The sequence below is a fragment of the Suillus paluster genome (genome assembly GCF_016628075.1).
Source record: "Suillus paluster strain FC165 chromosome Unknown EDB91scaffold_87, whole genome shotgun sequence".
Taxonomy (NCBI): Eukaryota; Fungi; Basidiomycota; class Agaricomycetes; order Boletales; family Suillaceae; genus Suillus; species Suillus paluster.
The window spans coordinates 25,858-48,151 of NW_024537647.1; the positions used below are offsets into that span (position 1 = coordinate 25,858).

The 22,294-nt window shown below is 49.5% G+C and overlaps 6 protein-coding genes across 6 annotated transcripts; 4 read left to right on the plus strand and 2 right to left on the minus strand.

The window, feature by feature from the left end:
• The first annotated feature begins 133 nt into the window (after positions 1-133).
• EDB91DRAFT_862225 (uncharacterized protein) lies at positions 134-5,136 on the plus strand. Its single transcript, XM_041328632.1, has 11 exons — positions 134-211; positions 259-1,450; positions 1,504-1,673; positions 1,721-1,834; positions 1,886-1,950; positions 2,003-2,217; positions 2,274-2,528; positions 2,586-3,206; positions 3,253-3,306; positions 3,360-4,399; positions 4,455-5,136. The coding sequence occupies exons 2-11, from the start codon at positions 328-330 to the stop codon at positions 4,881-4,883; spliced, it is 4,086 nt and encodes a 1,361-aa protein (XP_041172112.1). The 5' UTR covers positions 134-211; positions 259-327; the 3' UTR covers positions 4,884-5,136.
• Positions 5,137-5,359: 223 nt separating this feature from the next.
• EDB91DRAFT_1339286 (uncharacterized protein) lies at positions 5,360-6,241 on the plus strand (the record flags this gene model as incomplete). Its single annotated transcript, XM_041325660.1, has 4 exons — positions 5,360-5,554; positions 5,685-5,869; positions 6,000-6,050; positions 6,100-6,241. 4 exons carry the CDS (start codon positions 5,360-5,362, stop codon positions 6,173-6,175), a joined length of 507 nt encoding a protein of 168 aa, XP_041172113.1. The 3' UTR covers positions 6,176-6,241.
• An 8,361-nt stretch (positions 6,242-14,602) lies between these two features.
• On the minus strand, positions 14,603-16,949 carry EDB91DRAFT_1162369 (cyclophilin-like domain-containing protein). The gene is made up of 13 exons (XM_041319864.1): positions 16,826-16,949; positions 16,726-16,771; positions 16,644-16,671; positions 16,519-16,592; positions 16,353-16,466; positions 16,227-16,292; positions 16,150-16,173; positions 16,068-16,095; positions 15,851-16,003; positions 15,715-15,803; positions 15,544-15,659; positions 15,398-15,492; positions 14,603-15,345 (listed from the first exon to the last, which is right to left on the minus strand). The coding sequence occupies exons 1-13, from the start codon at positions 16,898-16,900 to the stop codon at positions 14,811-14,813; spliced, it is 1,443 nt and encodes a 480-aa protein (XP_041172114.1). The 5' UTR covers positions 16,901-16,949; the 3' UTR covers positions 14,603-14,810.
• A 61-nt stretch (positions 16,950-17,010) lies between these two features.
• On the plus strand, positions 17,011-17,921 carry EDB91DRAFT_863122 (uncharacterized protein). The gene is made up of 5 exons (XM_041328636.1): positions 17,011-17,105; positions 17,153-17,203; positions 17,253-17,332; positions 17,384-17,561; positions 17,618-17,921. The coding sequence occupies exons 1-4, from the start codon at positions 17,037-17,039 to the stop codon at positions 17,559-17,561; spliced, it is 378 nt and encodes a 125-aa protein (XP_041172115.1). The 5' UTR covers positions 17,011-17,036; the 3' UTR covers positions 17,618-17,921.
• A 363-nt stretch (positions 17,922-18,284) lies between these two features.
• EDB91DRAFT_1060663 (uncharacterized protein) lies at positions 18,285-21,234 on the minus strand (the record flags this gene model as incomplete). The annotated part of the gene is made up of 8 exons (XM_041314366.1): positions 18,285-19,426; positions 19,476-19,565; positions 19,619-19,847; positions 19,948-20,453; positions 20,564-20,684; positions 20,767-20,941; positions 21,041-21,128; positions 21,192-21,234. The coding sequence occupies 8 exons, from the start codon at positions 21,232-21,234 to the stop codon at positions 18,285-18,287; spliced, it is 2,394 nt and encodes a 797-aa protein (XP_041172116.1).
• A 175-nt stretch (positions 21,235-21,409) lies between these two features.
• EDB91DRAFT_1239399 (ubiquitin-conjugating enzyme/RWD-like protein) lies at positions 21,410-22,113 on the plus strand (the record flags this gene model as incomplete). Its single annotated transcript, XM_041321849.1, has 4 exons — positions 21,410-21,419; positions 21,473-21,612; positions 21,756-21,961; positions 22,053-22,113. The coding sequence occupies 4 exons, from the start codon at positions 21,410-21,412 to the stop codon at positions 22,111-22,113; spliced, it is 417 nt and encodes a 138-aa protein (XP_041172117.1).
• Between the last annotated feature and the right edge of the window lie 181 nt (positions 22,114-22,294).

Here is a 22,294-nt window from a genome sequence, read left to right on the forward strand (position 1 = left end):
TGTCTCTGCCGAAGAAAACCGGTATGTCATTCGGCTTCTGTTACTGATTACATTCTAACTTGTTATGTAGAAAGAAAACCCCCCAAAAATATATAAGATTTGAGGCTGTGACCATTTTTTTCCCTCTGGCGTGCTCTTCTGGTACCTCTCTGATCTACTTTGGTTGCCTCCGTCAACTCACATCATCCCCCTTGCTCTTGCATAAATTTTGGTGTGTACATGTCTTGCATTTTGTTACATTACTAACAATACTTGTAGAATGACTCAAACCCCACACAACGAGGACACAGATGTGTTCAGGACGGCAGTCCTCTCCCCCTTCCAGATATGATCATTCTTCATCGGGATTTCCTCCCAGCAATGCAGCCTTTCCCCTGGCTGGCGACAACTTCATTTTCCCGCAGTTTGGTGGAGGCCGTCAGTTACGAGGACCCGGAGGTTGAGTTAACTCCGTCAAGATTAAGGAGCACTCTGAAAGCCACAGCGCGGGACACTGGAGTCATCAAAGGTGCCTCCGCTCAACGTAAGGGGGCCCAACAGCCGTCCACAGAAAGTCAAGGCTCAATCACAACCTTGAATGCTGCCCAGGATGACAGCGCCATTACGACCCACAGCGGTCATCATCCCTCGCCATTTACTGGCGAAGGGGCATCATTCACTCCCATGCTGAACACTGGCAACAGCCGTCACCCCTCACCATTTACAGGTGACCTTTCTTCCCGAACACCAGCTCCCGCACCTATCCAGGATATGTTCTATGGTCCGACGAGGGATCAGCCTGCTTGGGCAGGTCAACAGGGTTCTGACATGTTTGGCCTGCTGGGCGCTGACTCCTTCACGGACTTAATTGGCGACCAAGATCTAAATTCATCAGCCTTTGATCAGGGCTTCTCCGGCCACGTCGCGCCATTTGATCTTCAGTGCCCATCTCACTTGCCTCAAGCCTCGCTCGCTCCTCCTCCCTCCACAAACATCAACCCACCTACACCTGACACACATATCCCAAGTCCGGGGTTGCCTCAACACTCACTCGCTCCTCCACCCTCCACAAACATCATCCCACCTACGCCTCATGCACGTATCCCAACCCCAGGGCCAAGTCAGCACCTAGACTTGAGCCATTACTCTCCCACCACAATCTCCAGTGAGCGGTTTCCAGAAGAATGTCTTACTTCACACTCTGAGGAGCCGCCTGTTGTGGGCTGCAGGTCTGCCAAGACTAATGCCGCACTTGATGCAAGCTTTGCGGCAGTTGATCAGACGCTCCTTGAGTTATCCAGGACTACTGGAATGCCGATGCATCAAGTCATCAACCTTTTCATGAAGAGCTGTGGTCGCACTGCAAGTAGCATTAATTATTGGAACCTCTATTCCAATTACTTCAAGGACAACACCAAGCAGGAGCTCGGCCGGCTCGGTCAGAATCTTGCGGTTGGAGAGCGCACACCAAGTAGGTTCTACATATGGACTCATTGCGGTATCGTTATTGACCCTGAAACATAGGTGTAACTAGGCGAAAAGAATGCTATGCAAAATTCAAAGAGCAATTTCCCGACACGTATCAAGATATTCTCGACACCCACGAGGAGCTCGCTTCACTTGGGGCACTGCCTCAAACAATTGGACAGCGCGGACAGGCGTTTCAGAGGTTTCATAGAAGGGTCATGAATATAGTAAGTGACTTCGTGAATGTTTTTGCCTCAAAGCTTACCCGCTGCAGTTGGATGTCGCGTCTTCGAAATTTGGCTTCGAATCGGCCACTGTCATGTGCGGCAAGATCGTGAATCAAGATGCTTCTCTCGGTCATGTGCACACAACACCGGGGGTAACTGATGTAAGTTTATATTATATGCGATGTCACGCACATATTGACGATCTGTCTTAGTTCTTTCTAACGCGATGCCGTGCGGACAATGATACGATTATTGGTCATCTCAAGGCTCAAGTCTAGTGAGCTTCTGAGTTTATTTTGAAGTGTGCGATGTCTTATCAAATGTTACAGTAACACAGTGTCTTTATCTACTGTAGAGGATGCTTTCGCGGAACCGGGAGATGACGACATTGTGTCGCTCAAGGACGCAGGTTCCAAGGACCCTGACTCTAAGGATATGGAAGATGATCAGGCTTCTCAGGCTTCAGACCTGCCGGAAGGACGAGAGGAAATGGGACAAGAAGACAACATCAAATGGATTAAGAGAGAGATTATGAAACAAGTTGGTACGTTGCGACATCGGTACTCTCATCATTCAGACTTGTTGACTACCATACACTAGCCAAGTTCGGAGGCAAATTCGGTACCGACAGGGTGTTCCCTTGGAAGCTCATGCCAAGCGCGCTTGCAGACGACAACATTTGTATCAAGGGTTATCCTGCGCACAAGTGTCTCCTGCCAGGTGAGGCGCGCGACACTACCTCAAATTCAAAAAGCAAGGGTGTCGCCGGCCTCACGCAGAAGGAGGTATTGATTCTCATGGACTCTTTGAAGTCAAAAACGATGTATGTTGAAAAAGTTGATGCTTCAAAACGTGGTGAGCATGATCCGTCCATTGGTTCACATTTTGGTGTTGATTTTCTTGTTTTAATAGTGGCGGTGATGTCATCTCAGCAACCTGTTATTATCGGCGAAGCTCCCCCATCAGACTACTCTCATACAGGCGCTCGACGGCTATTCATTGATGGCCACATAGACTACAATGGTCCTTCTCGCATTCAGGTCAGTGCTGCGACTACCAAGGTCAAGAAATCTACCACTTTGGCCGCAAAATCTACTACTTCTGTTGAAGTACTAGTACCTCCGCCATCCCGGCCTTTTAAGGTTGTTGCAAGGCCTGGACCTCCCCCATCTCGGCCTTTCAAGGTCGTCCCCAAGCCACCCGCTCATGAGGTCATCGAACTTTCAACTTCACCCGATTCTCAAGACGCCAATGACCAACATAATTCAGCAACCGACTCGGAGTATGAAGAAGCCTCTCAGGGCAAGAGGAAGAAACAGAAATCTAGTGGTGAGCCGCCTGCGCCAAAGAAGCGCGCATCACCTGTAGACATTCTCCCCAAAACAGCAATGCCAGCTGGACCTTCGGAAGAGAAATCAGGACCCTCGTCTCAGCATGCTAATGCTTCTCCTATGAAAGGGGGCCCATTATCCCCACTGACGGTCGAGTCGTCTTCAACCGAAGAGCGGGATCTTGTCTTACCCGCTCCTACAAGTAAGTTTGCTCTTTGATCGCTTACTATCTCCCTCATGATTACCAGACAGAGCTAAGCGTCTTCGTGACGGCCCTTCAAGCAAGCCCGGAGAAACAAAAGGTATGGCTTCATCGATTATCTTCATTTTGATGCCCTGAACATTACTTTAATAGGCCGAACTCAAGCACGACCACTTGTGAAAGGTTCGAGAGCAAAACCAAAGCCAACGTCTCGTCATGGTCGGGTCCTTCGTGCAATTTATTCTGAGGACTCTGACTCCGGTAGCGAGAAGATGATGACCACATCCCACCAAATCAACCTGGACAGCATGGATCCATCAGCAACGAGTCAGGCGATTGCGTCCAGGGATAACTTTACGGATCCATCAGCAACGAGTCAGGCGATCGCATCCAGGGATAACCTTACCGCAGACGAGGGCCCTGCATCACAGCTACAGTCCAATACGGAGAGGGATGGGGCGCATGCACCATCTCCTAAACGTGATGCACCTGACATACCCACAGAGTTCACTCCTGCCCCTCAGAGAGGAGGAGGAGGAGATGGAGATGGTGGAGGAAATGGAGGAGACAGAGATGAGGGAGGAGACGGAGGAGATGTAGGAAACGGAGGAGATGTAGGAAATGGAGGAGATGTAGGAAGCGGAGGAGACAGAGGAGGCATAGGTGGAGGCAGTGGAAGAGGAGGAGGATTTCAATCAATGAACGAAGGTTCATTCGGTGACAACATTCCTCCTCATGGAGGCCTACCTGATTCTGACAGGGTCCCTGCAATTATTGACCGTCAATCTGCAGAACCTATGCACTCTCAAGAGCCTTTCCGTCATGAACTTCGCAAACCTCACAGGCCCATTCATCAAGATCTGCGTGGTTATTACCCTCGTGATTATTACTCTCGTGATTACTACAGGGAGACTCACTTCCATAATTCACGTGGTACTCTCCCTCCTGATCCTCGCGGCTCTCTCCCTCCTGATTCTCGCGGTTCTCTCCCTCCTGATCCTCGTGGCCCTCTCCCTCCTGATTCTCGCAGCTCTCTCCCTCCTGATCCTCGTGGCCCTCTCCCTCCTGATCCTCGTGGCCTTCTCCCTCCTGGTCATTGTGGTCCTCTCCCACTCGAGCCTCAAGAGCGCTTGAACCGAGAGCATCACGATCCTCGTTATCCTGGTCATACAGCTTATGAATCTTCGTATTCGGTATGTGACGCTTTCTTAATCTTACATGTTTAATCTAATGTCTTTGCATTCACAGGATTATGGTCACCTGCATCCGCACGATACATACTATTCTCGCAGGTGCAATGCCAATGACAGCGCTCCTGAACACCATGATGCTCGCAGTCGCACGTGCGACTTGTCTCCAGTGACAGAATCGAGCATGGATTACACTATGGAACGGGAGCGCGGCCGCTCATTAACATACTCTGACCACGACAGATATACTCCTGCTTACATGCATGAACATGGATACCCCTCGCGTGCTGATCATGACGATCGTGGCTATGGATTTCCTCCCCAGAGCGGAGGTTACTATAACAACCCTCAAGCCTTTAGGAGAGGATATGACAGAGACTCCAGATGGGCCGATCAGGGAGCGCGCAGCCCATACCACCATAACCATGATGCCAATTCAAATACCCAGCTAGGAGAGCAATCCGGCAACGCACCCCCTTCTGCTTGATCATGTATATTTCCTTTATTCTCCTAGCTCCATCTGATGTTTCTTTTTATCTCCTCAAAGGAGAAGCCATGTTATTGTCACCTCCCTCGTTGCCTGTCTCTGTTCCGTCTCATCAGCCCTTACATTGTTCATAGTATTGTCTGCATCACCTTCGTCTTCTTCCTTTTCAGTACCTCGTCTTTTTAATGCTATACTTCTGTATGTTTTTTGACCATCTCGTTACTCTACCTTCAGTGGCGGTTTTCTTGAATAAATCCAGCATGTTCCTGGGACGAAGTGTGAAATTTTCATTAAACAAGCCCGTAGGACTCAGACTACATTTGAACGAGCTGATCGAGACTCCTTCCTACAAGTACAGGTGTCATCGAGTGTAACAGGCCTCCATACAAACACAACATATTCTTGCTAGACAATCCTACGAATATATTGAAAACGGTCTTCTCATAACTCGCAAACGGTCCTCTCATACCACGCAAATGGTCCTCTCAAACATCAAAAACCGGTCCTACTGCGCCTCGCCAATGGTCCTCTCATACCTCGCAAACGGTCCTACTGCGCCTCGCCAACGATCCTACTGCGCCTCGCCAATGGTCCTCTCATACCTCGCAAACGGTCCTACTGCGCCTCGCCAACGATCCTACTACGCCTCGCCAACGATCCTACAGCGCCTCGTCAACGATCCTACAGCGCCTCGCCAACGATCCTATAGCACCTCGTTAATGTTCCACTCGAATGGCCTATGAGACTTCTGGGACTTGTGTAGTGCGGCATAGGCAAACGGAAATCTTTTTCAATTCACAGAGGTGGAGGTCCGCGTACTTCGAGAGGAATCTGTCTACAAATTTGGGATTTGGGTGGGAGGTCCTTGCAGGAGGGACGTCTTGGAGAATGGTTGTCGCAATGCAGGAAACCCTGTCTGAAAGACCGTGGGAAGCTCTAAAAAGTGCTGCCAAGGGTGCCAACCCAATGCCGAGATTTAGGCGCGGGTAGGCACAATCTTTGATGGCCGTTATTCGAGTTCAAATTCGGCAACAGCCTTTCAATCCCAACCATGTCCCAAGGTAGAACACTTCACTGTTATGATTATGACATGAATAACTCTTAAACGTGTTACAGGAAGCCGAGTGAAGTGTCCTTGCACGTATCTGCGCGGCAGATGGGACGACAGTAAGCGCGGTTCACCTGATTTGCCGCCATCCCTCAAGTTTCAATTAAGTCGACGCCTATATGTGTATTCCGTCTGTTGGCATGTCGAGCTTCTGTTCCCTGGAATATTCTTAATGGCGATCTGACGCTTGCGAGAGGTCCTTCGTTCTACTCTGGAATAAGCACTCTAGGCATGTACAGCCTGGTGTATTTGCAATTTGCATTGAAGATAATCAGTTGTTTCAAACTCTGCTATCTTCGATCATCAAATGGGCATTCATCCGAAGTAGTCATGGGTTAATTGAAATTCCATGGATTCGAGGTTTTGAACTTGCATCTTAGGCAGTACCACTACGATAACACGTCTTCACACCAGTCCATAAAGGAGGGTCGGCAAGCATAGTGTAGTCGTATGATATGAGTACAAAAGGTCATTTGTGTAGTACAGATGCTATCAAGATACAATTCGAGATCTACATTTCAAACTGCACGGGTAACAGCTCGCTGCGAGCCATTAAATGCGTAGAGCGCGCTTCGTTCTGAATGTAGAGCTAAGTGAAGTGCAATGTACACGGGGCGACATTACTGTAGTGTTTAATCGGAGAGAGATCGTGAACTACGCATGTCAGACAGCCAATGAAGTCTTTGGTATTCCAAAGGTTGAGAGGGAATCTTTCAGCTTACAGAGACAGTCTAATTCGAGTGGTGGATGGAAGGAAATGTGTGCAGCGGAAGCAGTAGCTCTCCATCGAGGCTGGTCAGGATTTCAATGGCCTTCAACGAACTAATGATGAAGCCCACGCGCTGACCGTTGCGTGTCAGCGTCGTAGATGTCCTGTTCAAATGAGCCAGAATATGATACGAGTACAATTGCGCGATACAAATCCTGTGAAGGGACAAATGAAAACTACACGAGTGACTGCTCGCTGCGAGCCCAGCACCTCCATTGGAAGCATAGAGCGCGCTTCATCGTTACCGGAGAGCTGAAGTGCGGTTTAGGATTGTAGACAGGTCGACGTTACTGAGTATTTACCAGTGAAGAAAGCATCTAAGCTCATATTTCCACCACTCTTTTCCATGAAAGATTGGTACGCTTCGAAGGCTGCTCCAATTCTGCCTGCACGAAGGAGTGCGCGACAATGTTGCTTGTTCACGGTTTCCCACAAGGACTTGAGGTCCCAACCGAACAGCTGCAAAAAATACACAGTTGAGCATTAACATGATTTTCGGTTGCATCACGTCAACGTACCACGACCAATTCCTCGTACATGGATTGAATGTCCAATTTATAGAATAAAGCACTAGCGTTGACGGCAGCAGTGAAGTGGTCAACAGCTTCGTCGTTGCGCCGGCCGTCCAAGGCAGAGTTTCCCAATTGAAGACGTAGATACGCCTGATGTACGACAGAAAAATCAGTACCAGCACATGCACCTGGGTTTGATCGAGTGCGTATCACTCACTTCCGCGACACGACAGGCGATAGGATCGGCATTGGGACCCATGGCTAGCTCTTCGAGGCACAGCATTGTTCCTCCATGTTCATTTGAACTGAACTGCGCGATGGTCTGAAAATCGTAATGAAGTATGGAGTATGACACACAGATATTACGTGCCTTGATCAAGAACAGGAAATGACTGGTCTTTGAATCTCCGTCTGTGTACATGGACGCGAAGTCAAATGCTATCTTCGCAGGCCAGGGCTGCCCATTGCCGCAGAGGGCAATTCCCTTGGATATATAGCCTACAAACGAGGGCTGAATACTGACAGACTATGTCGTCATCAAAGTTAGCTCCCATAAGGGGGCCGTGATGGGTCGGCCTGTCTCACCTTCATTGCATCGTGCAGCGCGTGGTCCCAGTCACTTCTTCGCGCCTTCACAAATGCACGATTGGCATAGGAGGTGTAATTATTGGCATCAGCCTTGATCTCTCCACTGAGCACCCTTTCAGCCTCATGCAAGTTCCCATTTATGCACCAATAGCGCGCTGTCGAGTTTATAGCAAGGACCTGCGTGAAGTATATTTGCATTGCATTATGAAAGTCAAAGTAGGGAACACGCCTTGAAATTGGAGGAGGTTTGAGGCTTGGCCTAAAAGAGATCATTAGACAAGAAGAGGCGGCAAAATGAACATGAACTTACCTGGTGTGTCGTGAGCTCCTTGAGAGTCAGACCATCATCAGGCTGTGGCAAAGCGTCATCAGGCTCGGATAGTACAGGCCACTCTGAAATCTTGTTGTCCGTGCCTCCGCTGAGGATGTGCCTGTCATCTGCGCAGAATGTGACGCAGTACACCCCGCCAGTGTGCCTGAACATGGCGATGGTTCGTTGATCTGAAACCCGCCAGAGGCGGACACGCTTGTCATCGGATGCGGAGGCAAGAAGAGTGCCATCAGAGTTCAAGGAAATGGCACGGATGGTCTTGAAATGGCCCTTCCAGGGGTCACCAACCTGCTGCCAAGTCGATGAATCCCACTCTCGTATGGTGAAATCAGCACGTCCGCCCGCTGAGAATAGCCGTGTGCCGTCGGGCATCCACGCGAGTGACGAGTTGAATGCTCCATGGATCGTTGAATGACCCTTGAAATTTGAGATGCAAGACCGCGTGCCCGGATTATAAATTTGGACATCATTGTCTGTCGCGATGGCAAGATGTTCGCCAGACGGTGAATACCGAACGCAGTGGACTTCTGCACCACAATAGATTGAATTTCCTTGCTGCTGCCACGTTGCTCTGCTCCACAGTGTCACATAATAGTTCGATGATCCACTGGCCAGCACTGTACCGTCTGGAGAGAAGTGCAGCGAGTTGAGGCTATACCCGTTATAGGGACAAATAGAAGCTTGGAGAGGTTCACCGGTGTCTCCATCCCAGGTACTAATCACTCCACCCATATCACCACTTGCCATCACTTGGCCATCCCGTGATACCGCCAATGCCTTCACGGCGCTGAGATGTCCCTCCGTTTTGTTCAACAGAACGCCTTTCCTCATGTCCCAGAGACGAAGCATGTTGTCGTATGAGCATGTGATCATACATCGTTGATCAGAGAAAACTGCGACTGCAGATACGCCTGCTTCATGATCTTCAAACATTCGAATGGGTGTGGCGCTTGGCATGAGGTGCGTCATTTTCTGGACATCGACGGTGTTATGGACGGCAGAGGTATACTTTCTGGGGAGAATTGTGGGTGTCTGGGTCTAAGTTGCAGAGGTGCGTATACTGTGCGTTTTTATTTCTTCACAACATTGATCCCTCACTAGCCGCCCAAGACACGAGGCTGTTATCATAAGCGCCTTGCTGAAGAATCCAATTGCATTTCCAGATCAGTCTATGTACGAACCTGGTCATATGACGTACCATCATTGCACCCAACAATCCAGAAAGCGACTCGGTATAAAAATTTAGGTGCGGGCAAGCACAATCTTGGATGGCCGTCATGCCAGCTCAAATTCGGTGGACGCAACAGGTTGAACCTTCCATTTGTAAGGATTGCATATCCTCTACACACCGATCACGCTTCAAAGCGAAGACGATGTGACTCCGTTACTCTTCGCATCCGAGTTACAAACTTCCATTTTCATTTCCTTTTACGATCTTACCTTGTACTCACACTTCACAATCCCTTTCTTGGACCGAGTATTTTCACCTCACCATATGCTCTTCATGCCGATTCCGGCCTAGCTGTCAACCATTCGAAAACGTATATAAATCATTCATGTACTCTCGTATCTAATAGGGAAGTCATAACAGAATCCCAGACGCTGATTCCCCGCTCCAAGCTCGACCGAGAACTATCGCAGAAAGTCCTCGTCTTATACGTTTTCTCTACTCGTCTCGTTCGCCGTTACGCTCGTCACTTATCTACTTCGTCTCGTTACATTTCCCCTTCGAACTCACAACAAGCCTTACACATTGTCAATACCAAGCATGCCCCATGCTCCCAGTTTATTGCCAAGTTATTTCGACCACTGTCACTGTTGCAGGGGTCCGTGCGGCATCTAGGAAAACAACAAGGTTCACCTGATTTAAAATTCCTCGAGCTTCACTTAAGTCGACACCCATACACATGGTATTCCATCTGGTGACATATTGAACTTCTGTTCGCTGGAATGATCTCAGCGGACATCTGACAGTTGCGGGGCTTCCTTCTATTCTGGAATGAGCACGTGTTTGCAATTTGCAATGAAGATAATCAGTCGTTTCAAACACTGCTATCATCGATCACCAAATGGGCATTCAGGCGAAAACAGTCATGAGTGAATTGCAATTCCATGGGTTCATCGCACACCGCACGCACAGCTCACAGCTTCGTCTGAAGTCGAGTCAATGAGCACAATCCAACTATGTACTTTGACAATGTCGTGTTTAATCGAACAAAGATCGAGAACCACCCGTGTTAGACGATTCATGATGTCATAGAAATGGGAGGGAATGGTTCAGTTTATGGTGGCAGTCCAATTCGAGTGGGACGCATGGAAGGAAATACATGCAGGCTGGTTCTCGATCGAGGGTGGTGAGAATCCGAGCGAAGTCCGGCTGAGGAATTTAGACGCTATATCATTTTATATGGACAAAGACAGAGAACTAGGCGTGTTAGAAAACCAATGAAGTCGCGGTGATCCAAGTCTGGGAGGGAATTGTTCAGCTTACTTAGTGGCAGTCCAATTCGAGTGCACATGGACAGTAGCCGAAAAAGGGCACACGCCGACCTGTGGGTGTAAGTGTTGTAGATGTCTTGTTCAAATGGGCCAGTATACGATACGAGTAAGGCTATTTCGTAATACAGATGCTGTCGAGGAACATGAAAACGACCGCCCGTTGCGAGCGCAGCATCTCCGTGGGAAGCATGGAGTGCACTTCGTTCTTACTGGAGAGCTGAGTGAAGTGTGGTTGAGGATTATAGACATGTTAACGTTACTGAAGACTGACCAGTGAAGAAATCATCTAAGCTCGTATTTTCACCACTCTTGTCCACGAATGATTGGTACGATTCGACGGCTGCTCCAATTCTACCTGCCCGAAGGAGTGCACGACAGTGTTGCTTGTTCACTGTTGCCCACAAGGACTGGAGGTCCCAACCGAAGAGCTGCAAAACATATGGAGTTGAGGATGGATTCTCAGTTGCGTCATATCAACGTACCACCACCAATTCCTCGTACATAGATTGAATGTCCAATTTATAAAAGAAGGCACTAGCGCTGACGGCAATAGTGAAGTGGTCAACGGCTTCGTCGTTGCGCTGGTTGTTCAAAGCAGAGTATCCCAGTTGGAGACGCAGATACGCCTAATGTGCGAAGGGCAGAAAAATCAGTACCGGCACACGAACCTAGGCTTGATCGAGTGCATAATACTCACTTCCACGATGCGACAAGCAACATGATCCGCATTGGGGTACATAGCTAGCTCTTCGAGGCGCAGCATTGCCTCTCCATGTTCATTTGAACCGAACTGCGCAATAGTCTGAAAATCGGAATGAAGTATGGAGTGTGGCATAAAGATATTACGTGCCTTGATCAAGAAAAGGAAATGGCTGGTCTTTACATCTCCGTTCATGTACGTGGACGCGAAGTCAAATGCTATCCTCGCAGCCCAGAGCTGCCCTTTGCAGCAGAGGGAAATTCCCTGGGAGATATGGCCTACAAACGAGGGTTGAATGCTGACAGACTATGTCATCATCGAAGTTAGCTGCCATAGTAAGGGGGCCGTGATGGGTCGGTCGGTCGGTCTCACTTTCATTGCATCGTGAAGCGCGTGGTCCCAGTCGCTTCTTCGCGTCCTCACAAATGCACGGTTGGCATAGGAGGTGTAATTATTGGCATCAGCCTCGATCTCTCCACTTAGCACCCTTTCAGCTTCATCCAAGTTCCCATTTATGCACCAATAGCGCGCTGTCGAGTTTATAGCAAGGACCTGCGTGAAGTATATTCGCATTGCATTATGAAAGTCAAAGTGGGGAACATGCCTTGAAATCGGAGTAGCCTTGAGCTTTGAAATCAGAGGAGGCTTGAGGCTTGGCCTAAAAGAGATCCTTAGACGACGAAGGAGCGGCAAAATGAAAATGAACTTACCTGGTGTGTCACCAGCTCCTTGAGAGTCAGACCATCCTGAGGCTGTGGCAAAGCATCCTCACTGGCAGGCTCGGATGCAGGCCACTCTGAAATCTTGTTGTCCGCGCCCCCGCTGAGGATGTGCCTGTCATCTGCGGAGAATGTGACGCAGTACACCCCGCCAGTGTGCCTGAACACGGCGATGGTTCGTTGATCTGAGACTCGCCAGAGGCGGACACGGTTGTCATCAGATGCGGAGGCAAGAAGAGTGCCGTCAGAGTTTAGCGACATGGTACAGATACTCTTGAAATGACCCCTCCAAGGATCACCGACCTGCTTCCAGGTGGATGAATCCCACTCTTGTATTGTGGGATTAGCCCCTCCGCCCGCTGAGAACAGCCGTGTGCCGTCGGGCGTCCACACGAGTGACGAGTTGTATGCTCCACCATTGATGGTTGAATGACCCGTGAAATTTGCGATGCAAGACCGGGTGCCTGGATTATAAATTTGGATATTCTGGTCTGTCGCGATGGCAAGATGTTCGCCACACGGCGAATACCGAACGCAGCGCGCAGTTGCACCACAATTGATTGAATTCCCTTGCTGCTGGCACGTTTCTGTGCTCCACAGCAACAGATAGCCCAATGATCCACCGGCCAGCACCGTGCCGTCTGGAGAGAAGTCCAACGATCGGAGGGGAGAACCAATATTAATGCGGGTAGAATCCACAACATGGAGTGGTTCGCCGGTGTCTCTATCCCAGGTCATGAGCCCTCCGTTCCAATCCCCGCTTGCTATCACTTGGCCATCTCGTGATATTGCCAATGTACTCAGGTCGTCGCTATGTCCCTGCGTTTTGTTCAACACAATGCCTTTCCTCAAATCCCACAAACGAAGCATGCTTCCCGAGCATGTGACCATACATCGTTTATCAGAGGAAACTGCGACTGCGGATACACCTTCTTCATGATCTTCAAACGTTCGAACGGGTGTGGCGCTTGGCATGAGTTGCGTCATTTCCTGGACGTTAAGTGTATTATGGATGGCCGAGATGGACTTGGTGGGGAGATTGTCGGTGTCTGGCTCTAAATTGCAGAGGTGCGTGCACTCTGCGCTTTTATGGTGCTTCGCAACATTGATCCCTCCCTAGACGCCCCAAGACATGAGGCTGTTATCATAAGCACTTTGCTTGACGATCTCAGTGACTGAGCTAATGCGTTTGCCTCGTGTCGCCGCAGCTCTCCAGATCAGTCTATCAACCTGATCGCATGACCTACTATCACTGCAGGCTTTGGAAGACACTATCGAATATGGGATGAACGAACATCCAGAAAAGTCCAGAACCAACTCAATACCGATTTAGGCGCGGGCAGGCACAATCTTTGGCCGCCGCCGTTATACCAGCTCAAATCCGGCTGGCTCATCAGCAGCTTTTCAATGTCCCAAGGCTGGACGATCAGTATTGGTGCGCATTAAGACACGATTAACTATTGAACGTGTTGCAGAAAGTCGAGTGGAGCCACTGTCATTGCAGGGGTGCGCGGGGCAAATCCAGGAAGGCAACAAGCACGGTCAACCTGATTCGTCATGCGCTCTCCCTCGAGTTTCGATTCAGTTGACGCCCAAATACGTGGTATTCTTAGCGGAGATCACACGATTGCGAGGCTTCCTTCGATCGCTTTTGGTGTCACCATCATCATACGCATGTATGATCTGTCATTTGCAATGAAGATAATCAACTCGACTATAATCGATCATCGAATGGGGATTCATCTGCATTCATGCGAAGTCAGTCATGGGTTAATTGCAATTCGATGGATTCGAGGTTTTGAATCGATGACTCCCGCTTACATCTAGGTCTGTTCTGTGATCGTTTGTCTTCTTGCCTGTTGCTTGGGTTGCCCCCTATGCTAGTATTCGCGTGCGGCTCCATATTTTCCTACACGACATGAATGGACACTTGGGGATAGACACGCCGAGGCATTTTCTGTTGAAATACATGAAGTTTCTTCACTTAAGGTATTCGTGGTTGTTTTCAATCGCTTTGGAGATCTCACTCAACGTTCTTTATTCGCTGGTGGCCTATTCCGACGTTCTGCTTCGGTGGCGTTAGGTATGTCATGTTCCCTTCATTTTGCCTCCAGGACACTCACAGTATCAATCACACTGTCGGCATCAACGTCACGGCTCGGAGTAGATCGCGGGCTTGCAAGATGCGATCGAAATTCCTGCGTGCTCGCTGAGAAGAGGACTGGAAAGGACTGGAACCTCCAACGGGACCCAGCCGCCGGACATTACAAGATTACCCGGGCTTAATGAAAGGATGCCGAATTGGTATGAAATAACCGTTTTCTGAAGTCAGTATCGTGATGTTCTCCCTGTTTTCGTGGCCCCCTTTCGGAGTCACCACGAGTCGGTTTCTTAAGACATTGTTTATCTCGTGTGTAATACTTGTGCCGTGTTGGATTGATTGTTCGTGTGGTGTGGACCAATATGTCCCTAACGGCGCGCGCCCTTGTCCCCCCGACTGTGAAAACATTGTTGATATTGACACGAGTAGACGAAGTCAAGGATATAACTGTGACCTGTCCTTGGTTTAATACTTAGGTCGACCAAGCGAAAACTACACAGAATCTCAGCGCTAAGCCTTGAGACATAAATCACTAGCAGCTCGTTTCATATCATTACTAACTCTCGGGCAAGCACAAAGGAAGCTGCAAAGAACAGGATATCACCGACGACCGCGTCCGTTCTTTTCCTTCATCGCAGTTCGTTTTCTCTCCCGCTCCTCTTCCCGTGCTCTCGCACCGCGTTGACGAGGATCGATAACCTCGTAATCTCTCTCAGCCTTCTTCGTTTCCTCCCCATCGTCCTTCGGGAAGTGCAGAGCATGGCCAATAAATCCGCGGTCGTCGTCCACTTCTATACCCGGATCCTCACCACCAGGAACGGCTCCACCGCCACTGTCGTCCGCACGATCGCCCTCCTCTTGAGCATCCTCCATCTCCACATTCGCGTTTGACTGTAACAATCCCCTGAAGCTGTTCAAGGCAGCTAATACATCACCCTCGTCTTTCTTGCCCTTCCCTTTCTTCTGCAATCCACGCCCTTTGGAGTACTTGGCAAGTCCTTCCTCGAGATAGGATTTCGTCTGCTTAGTTTTCTTTCGCGCAGCTTCCTCGTCACTGTCCTCACCACCTTCTCGTTTGCGCGTCAGTCTACGGATCTCACCCTCCATCTGCTCGATTTCAGCACGTCGGGCATCACTGGATTTCACGCGTCAACTTGAAGCACAACAGGGAATTAGGGATATAAAACCTTCCAGAAGCCTTCTCTTTCGCGTGGGTTTCGCGGATTTTCTTGATGTCTTTGTCTGCATCCTCGGATTTGCTGCTCTTTGAAGGCTTTTCGTGCTGATGATATTTGCGTTATTCGTCACTCTGCAGGAGCTGAAAGAGATGTACCTTTAGTGATGATTCCTTCTCAGGTGCACGTTCCCGAGGTGGTTCTTTAGATTTCTTCGGAGGTCCGAGCAGAGATTCTGGCATCGGAATCCCCGTGGCGTCGGGATTTTCGATCACTGCAACCTTCTGCTTAATTGTCAATCTTAAAAGTTCATTAGCTTGCGTACTCACAGTCTGGCCGTGCAATATTTTTCTTCTTGAAGGCCACGGGTTCCGTTTCGTCATCCTGATCTCCGCCGAAGCTCAGAAGTTTTACATCCCTTCGCCCTGTCAGCAAGACAAGAATAGGGTACAATTTCTAACTTACTTTTTAGCACCTCTCCGACGTTCTGCCTCTTCTCGTTCTCGTTGACCAGCTTCTCGTGCTCGCTGCTGGGCACGCTTTTCGGCAGCAGTGATTCGGGGTATGATGTCTGGGAATGGATTGTCGACTATTGTTATCGACTTGATTTTGGGAGGACTGTATGATGAAAGCTCGTGAGCTTTGAAAGGAAAATATCGCTACGGGTACGTATCAAACCTACTACACGGGTCGGTCATTTTCACCAATTTCTAGAAAGGGAGAGTCAATGTGAGTCGACCAAGCCCCGTGCGAGAGTCACTTACCCATCTCTCCGATTTTCATGACGTCTGAGCCAAAATCAGTGAGAAAACATCAAACTATGTCTAACCTCCAAACGTACTGTACACGGTGTCTCCCATTACCCTCCCAAACAACGTATGTTTGCCGTGTAGTTCATCCGCTCTGTCTATGCCACAGGAGTGCGTCAAGGGCTTCAATTATCAACTCGCAATGAAAGGTTTCTCACCGAGGGTAATGAAGAACTGCGAGTCGTTAGAATTCTTAGTTCCATTGTTGGCCATAGCGACAAGCCCACGGTGAGCATACCGCAATCGCGGGTGAATTTCGTCCTCGAATGGTTCTTTGGCCTAGTGTGATGACCGTGCAGCAACGTGGACAAAGACAAGACACACCTCCATAGAATGACTCCCCGCCTCCGCCCGTCCCTGTTTTATCACCGGTTTGGACTAGGAAACCCGGTACGATTCTGCAAGGAAAGTTAGAGGCCTATTTGGAGCACATGGAGCACAATACTGACCTATGAAAGATGACGCCATCATAATAACCTGACCTGCGAATGAGTTGGGCGCCTTGGTTTCAGAGGTAAGCCAATCCCTGACCTTCGAGTGCGAGCGCGATGAAGTTCCGGCATGTTTTTGGTGTTTCCTGAGTGTAAGCTCAACAACCAAGCCAGACACTCGACGAACACGGTGAGCGCACCTTTGACCAAAGTTCGATATCTATTTCGCCTGCAGTCGTGTCAATTACCACTCGTCCGTTTGTTGGGAGCGCCATGACTGCTTGCAAGGAAGGTCAACTGAGAGTCGTGCAGCTAGTACCGGACTTAGGTTTATTACCCGGAAGTGGACAACCCCAAAAAGGTATGTAATTCCAGTTTACCTGCTGTACGCTTGTTTTCTGCACATATATCATGGGTCGAGTACGGCGATCTCGTACACACCATGCACAACGCGATGTGCATCGAGCATCCCGTACAAGGGTATGCACCTATTTTTTGGTGTCCGCCCGTTTGTTGACTTCCTTCAGGCTCGCACAAAAGACCTTGATCAAATTCAGCTCATTGATCTAGACCCAAAGGTACTAAAAATCTATTCAGCCCATGATCTCCATCTAAACCTCTACATAGAATCGCGCTGCTCTCGAAGCACAACCCCTCGATTTCGAAAAACCTGGCCTTGCTCAGCATTATTGCGTCGAATGTGCAAAGTAAGTCTGCTGTCATTTCTTTCCAGCCATGATAATCATGTCGTTGAACAGACACTTTGAGACTGATACCGCGCTCCATTCGCATTGGAGGGGCAAAATACACAAAAGACGATGTAAAGCTCTGAAGGAACCTGCATACACGATAGAAGAAGCGGAAAGAGCAGCTGGATTGGGGCGAGAAGGAAAAAGAGTACCAATTTCTGCACAAGCCATGACGACAGATACTTAGGTACGAGAATTATGTCGAGGTCTTTTTTTCATTGCTCACATACTTATGCCCTGCAGGGACCAGTGTATGACTGGATGGTCGTCGGTCCTAGATCATGCCTTTGTCTTTCTGGTTGGGAACTACCGACTACATGTGACAGCTGCTCGAACTGGATTATGCCCTCGAGTCAAGCATTAGTGGTGTTATCCAGTGCGCAGGGCTCATAGGATCACCGCGAGAGGGATGATCGACGTCAAGTCGAAATTACTTGCGTCGCTCTAGTTCTTGTTTGCTTTTTCTATTACTCCCGATCTTGCTCAATCAAGGTTCACTACTGTTGCTCCACACCAGGAAATAACTTGTTCCAAGACAAGTATGAGCAGCAACTGTGGATATCAACTATATAGTCAGCGGAGAAAGGCTCACATTTTATGCTGCAGGGAACAGTAGACGCGAATAAGGCGACATAGAACGTGAATCGCAAAGCGTGCACGTCGAAATCGTCTCATGATCGCGCACTCTGACTACCACTAAACCACTAATTAGCCCGAGCTTTATAAATGCCCAAACAACATGGTATGATCAGATCTATGAGACCCTATGACAATTAACGTTAATTAACGGTCATTATCACTTCACTGAAAAAAACCCAGAATCATCCGCACATCACAGATTCGAGATAATAGTTTACGGTCACCTAAAAATGTTAACAAACAACGCTACATCCACCCACCCATCTTTTGCTCATGACGTCGCAACCTGACCCCCAATCGACATGTCCAAAAACTGGTTTTGTAAAGCATGCACACCACCATGCGCCCCAGCACCTTGTGGGTACGGAGCGCCGGGTTGGTGCTCGCCCGATGGTGGATTGCCATACCCTGGCGCCGGCGGTGAACTCTGAGAGTAACCAGCTGCCGCGGGGGGCCCATAGCCATTGCTCGCCGGTGGGGCATACCCGTGCACCTCAGACCCCGACCCGGCAAATCCACCCTGCGCAGTCGGAGAGCGCTGTTGCTGATAAGGTGGAGAATGATAACTATACGGGGCTGGTGCACCTGCAGTCATAGACGACGTCCGTTGCAACGGAGACACTCCGCTAGCTGCACTGGTTGGTGACATCTGCAGGGCAGATGCGGAGTCTTGGTAATATGGCTGCGAGGGGTATTGGCTTTGTTGGGGGCTGGGGTTCATGTATGATGTATGTTGGGAAGTAGGCGATTGATGCGCGGCTTCTTGGTGTACAGGTTGTTGCTCAGGCTGAGCCTGAGCCTGAGCCTGGTATGGATCCTGTGACGATTGATGTGATTGAGGGGATTGCTCTGGCGGTGGCGACGCGTCCTTTACGCCTGGTACTGAAATAAAGTACACCGCTCCAGCAGTGTCCATTCCACCCTGCGCATAGTATTGCGCCCACGCCTGGACGTTCGGATCTGAGTATGTTGCATTCGGATCGAAAACGTAGGGTGGGCCTGCACTTTGAGGTTGTAGTTGCTGTGGTTGCGGCTGCGGTTGCAGTTGTTGGGCATGTACTCCGGGTGAATACTCGGCTGGCTGTTGTGCCTGTGGTTGTTGCTGGGGATAAAGTTGCTGTTGAGTTTGCTGCTGGGAATAAGGTGTTGGCGAAGTCTGCGGGTACGGCGTCTGTGCGGGCAGAGGGTGCGGTGCTCCGCTAACGGGGCCACCGTAAACTTGCGCTTGTTGGTATGCATATGCAGGGTCAGGATGTTGTGGTGGTCCAGCATGAGGCTGGGGTTGGAGCGGTGGTTGGGACTGGGGCTGAGGCTGAGGCTGGTAGACATTACTGGGACCTCCATATCCATACGGCTGGGGTTGGTCGTACCCGTATCCGTAGGGTTGTGCGGGGTGCGGACTGGTGTCGTACACTACAGAACATAGTGAGATACGATGACAATAGAGAGCTCTATTGCTTACTCGCAGCGTGACGCGCAAGGCTATCTTCCATTATCCGATCAAATATAGTTCGGGCTTTCACGAAGGACTCGTTCATCGATACCAAATCGGCTGTGTAATTCATCAATCCAATTGACCAGCGAAAATCGGGAAAGAAACCGTACCTCGCTTCTGGCTGTACTTGTCAATGAGCTTGACAATCTTGGGACGGAGGGCCATGCATGAGCGGTATAATTCCTGAATCTCCTCGTTATCGGCTAGGTTCTCTCTTGAAGCATCCAGACTCCGCAGCATTGTCAACAACCGATCAACGTTCACAGCTTGAGCGAAGACAGCTGCTTCCTGCTCTGCCTCACGCGCAAGTTCAGCGGCAGTCGGCTCAGGGAGGGGTTCCTGCGCGTAGCGGAATACATGGCGAGCAGAACGAGCGCGACAGCAACGATTGAGAACATGTGAGATTATCATGATCAAGCAGGAATAAAGAGAGACGTACAACATAATTCACGGGGAATATTCCTGTGCGTCCCTTCAATTGCCCTCGCCACCAATCCTTGTAGCCTCGATCCACAACCTTGATCACGTCACCTTTTTCAAAGGCGAGTTCGCCGGGTTCCGTTGGCTCAAAGGTGTGCAGGGCGCGGACACGAGTGACTACTGGTGTAGAGAGTTGGGACGGAAGTGACGATGTCGAAGACGCAGCCATGGCTGAAACTCCGCCACTCGTGGCAGAGTATCCCGTGGTTGTCCTGGCATTTGAATTGTGACTATTCGATGTATACGCGGGAGCCTTTGGACTCGGCGAGCGCGCTGGGACATATCCAGATGCATGCCTTTGTGCACCGGACGAACTAGCTGAGGTAGCAGGTGCGTAAGTAGATCGCCCGCCCTTGTCGCGCATGCTCATTTCAAGGACACGTTGGAGTTCCTCTTCCTCACGCCGCCGTGCCTCGTCGTCGACGGTTGGCGGGGGTGGCTCAGAGGGGGTTTCGAATTGATAGTCTGTGAGGCAATGAATCAGTCGGGATACCGCAGGGTAATGCAAGGTAAGAAGGTGTGAGAATGATGGGAATCAGAGTTGGTGGAGACGGGGTGGATCAAAGGGAACGTACTCTTTGCTTTCAGATTGTTGTAGCAGTCCTCCATAACTCCTAGAGTAGGTTCGCTTTCAAATTCTGATGTCCACATCGCAATGAGGCCGAGAGCCCTCCGACGGACTTTTTCATGTGTTGTCTGTCAAGGACCCAAGTCAGTTTCGTCCGAAGTGTAATATGCGGGACTAAAGGGCAAGCTCTGAACAGGAGTATGCACGCACCCGATCAACGATAAGTTTCTCCAATGCCCCAGTGAATGCTCGGCTAGCAAGCTCGCGATGAAGTGCGATACCACAATTCTTTGAGAGTGATTCTCCTAGCGAAAGTGCGTAGAGTTGTACATTTGGGCTACGATGGGCCAGACGCTTCAAGAGTGCTGCGATCACGTTACGGGCACTGCCAAACGAAATTCGCGTTAACATCGGAAATTATCAAGTCTCCAGAACCAGCAAGTTGACTGGTTTGAGATCGTGATGCAGCGGAAACAAGGCTCACCCCTGTTCTCCTTCTTCTTGTACTTTATCACATAGATTGAGAATGACCTCCCAGTTCTCATCTGTCAAGTTCTCATCGGTGGCCTTAGCTGAGATACGTTAGACATTGTATCAGGATACAACGACCGACACAGCGAGCATTGCCCACGCACCCACTATATCATCGTAAGGATTGGGTTGGCCTGCTCTGAACATGGTCGCTTTCAGCTACCTGGTCGTTGAACAAGATGACGGTTAGATGCAAGTCAGATGCACAGTAACATGCATCAGCAACTGCGGAGGCTGTGCTGTGCCGCAAATATCCGTTCCTCCCAACATCAGCTATCTTAATCCCAAGTCATATACCATCCTATACATTTTACATTCTACAATGGCCAGAAGTAAGTCTAATAGTGGATTATGATCCAAGTTGATGTTATCTGACTTCCAACAGTTCCCCGCAACTTCCGCCTGCTAGAGGAGTTAGAGAAAGGAGAGAAGGGCATAGGCGATGGCAGTTGCTCGTATGGTCTTATGGACGGCGACGATATAATGATGAGCAACTGGAATGGAACAATTCTTGGCCCTGGACATGTAGGTATTCTCAATCAGTATCATATCGCCTGCTGATCGATAAACTTGATCTGCTTCTGTAATGATCACTCCCCTTTGTCTCGACCGCTTCTCTTCGGGACCGCTCTTCTGCCCTTACATGAAAACCTGCACGCCTCTTGCAGACTGTCCACGAGAACCGCATCTACAGTCTAAAGATCCATTGTGGCGACGACTACCCCGACAAGCCACCCAACATTCATTTCATCTCCCGTGTCAACCTCCCTTTCGTATCTCAGACCGATGGCAAGATTGATCCTATGAGGCTCAGTGTGCTCTCTCAGTGGGGGCGGGATAGTAGTATTGAGACGGTCCTTGTCGGTATCAGGAGGTATGTACATCCCTTCCTTATCTCGTATCTCGATTTCTTGCCATCAACAATGTGTGATCATGAGGTCGTTACTGATGTACTGCCTGTACAGGGAGATGGCAACAGCCAACAATCGGAAGCTTCTTCAGCCTCCAGAGGGGACCACCTTCTAGAGTCACTTTTATCCATACAAGACGGACTATCAGCCCATTTGCAATGTACAACATAAATTATACAAGATATACCTCGACGACGAGGCATTTTCCGATGGGTTATATATGTATTGGGGAGGGACTTTGACCTATTCAGTGAATCCAAACTCAGATCTAGGTATAATGATCATCGCAATCGTTC

Excerpts from the sequence above, each read along its gene's own strand:
- EDB91DRAFT_862225 (XM_041328632.1), top strand. The coding sequence starts at position 328 with ATGATCATTCTTCATCGGGATTTCCTCCCAGCAATGCAGCCTTTCCCC. Across the intron at positions 3,207-3,252 it reads TGTCTTACCCGCTCCTACAA|ACAGAGCTAAGCGTCTTCGT; the intron begins GTAAGTTTGCTC and ends CATGATTACCAG. Across the intron at positions 3,307-3,359 it reads CAAGCCCGGAGAAACAAAAG|GCCGAACTCAAGCACGACCA; the intron begins GTATGGCTTCAT and ends TTACTTTAATAG.
- EDB91DRAFT_863122 (XM_041328636.1), top strand. The coding sequence starts at position 17,037 with ATGGGTCGAGTACGGCGATCTCGTACACACCATGCACAACGCGATGTG. Across the intron at positions 17,204-17,252 it reads TCATTGATCTAGACCCAAAG|AATCGCGCTGCTCTCGAAGC; the intron begins GTACTAAAAATC and ends ACCTCTACATAG. Across the intron at positions 17,333-17,383 it reads TATTGCGTCGAATGTGCAAA|ACACTTTGAGACTGATACCG; the intron begins GTAAGTCTGCTG and ends GTCGTTGAACAG.
- EDB91DRAFT_1162369 (XM_041319864.1), bottom strand. The coding sequence starts at position 16,900 with ATGGCGCTCCCAACAAACGGACGAGTGGTAATTGACACGACTGCAGGC. Across the intron at positions 16,174-16,226 it reads AATGGGAGACACCGTGTACA|ACGTCATGAAAATCGGAGAG; the intron begins GTACGTTTGGAG and ends ATTTTGGCTCAG. Across the intron at positions 16,096-16,149 it reads CATGAAAATCGGAGAGATGG|AAATTGGTGAAAATGACCGA; the intron begins GTAAGTGACTCT and ends CTCCCTTTCTAG.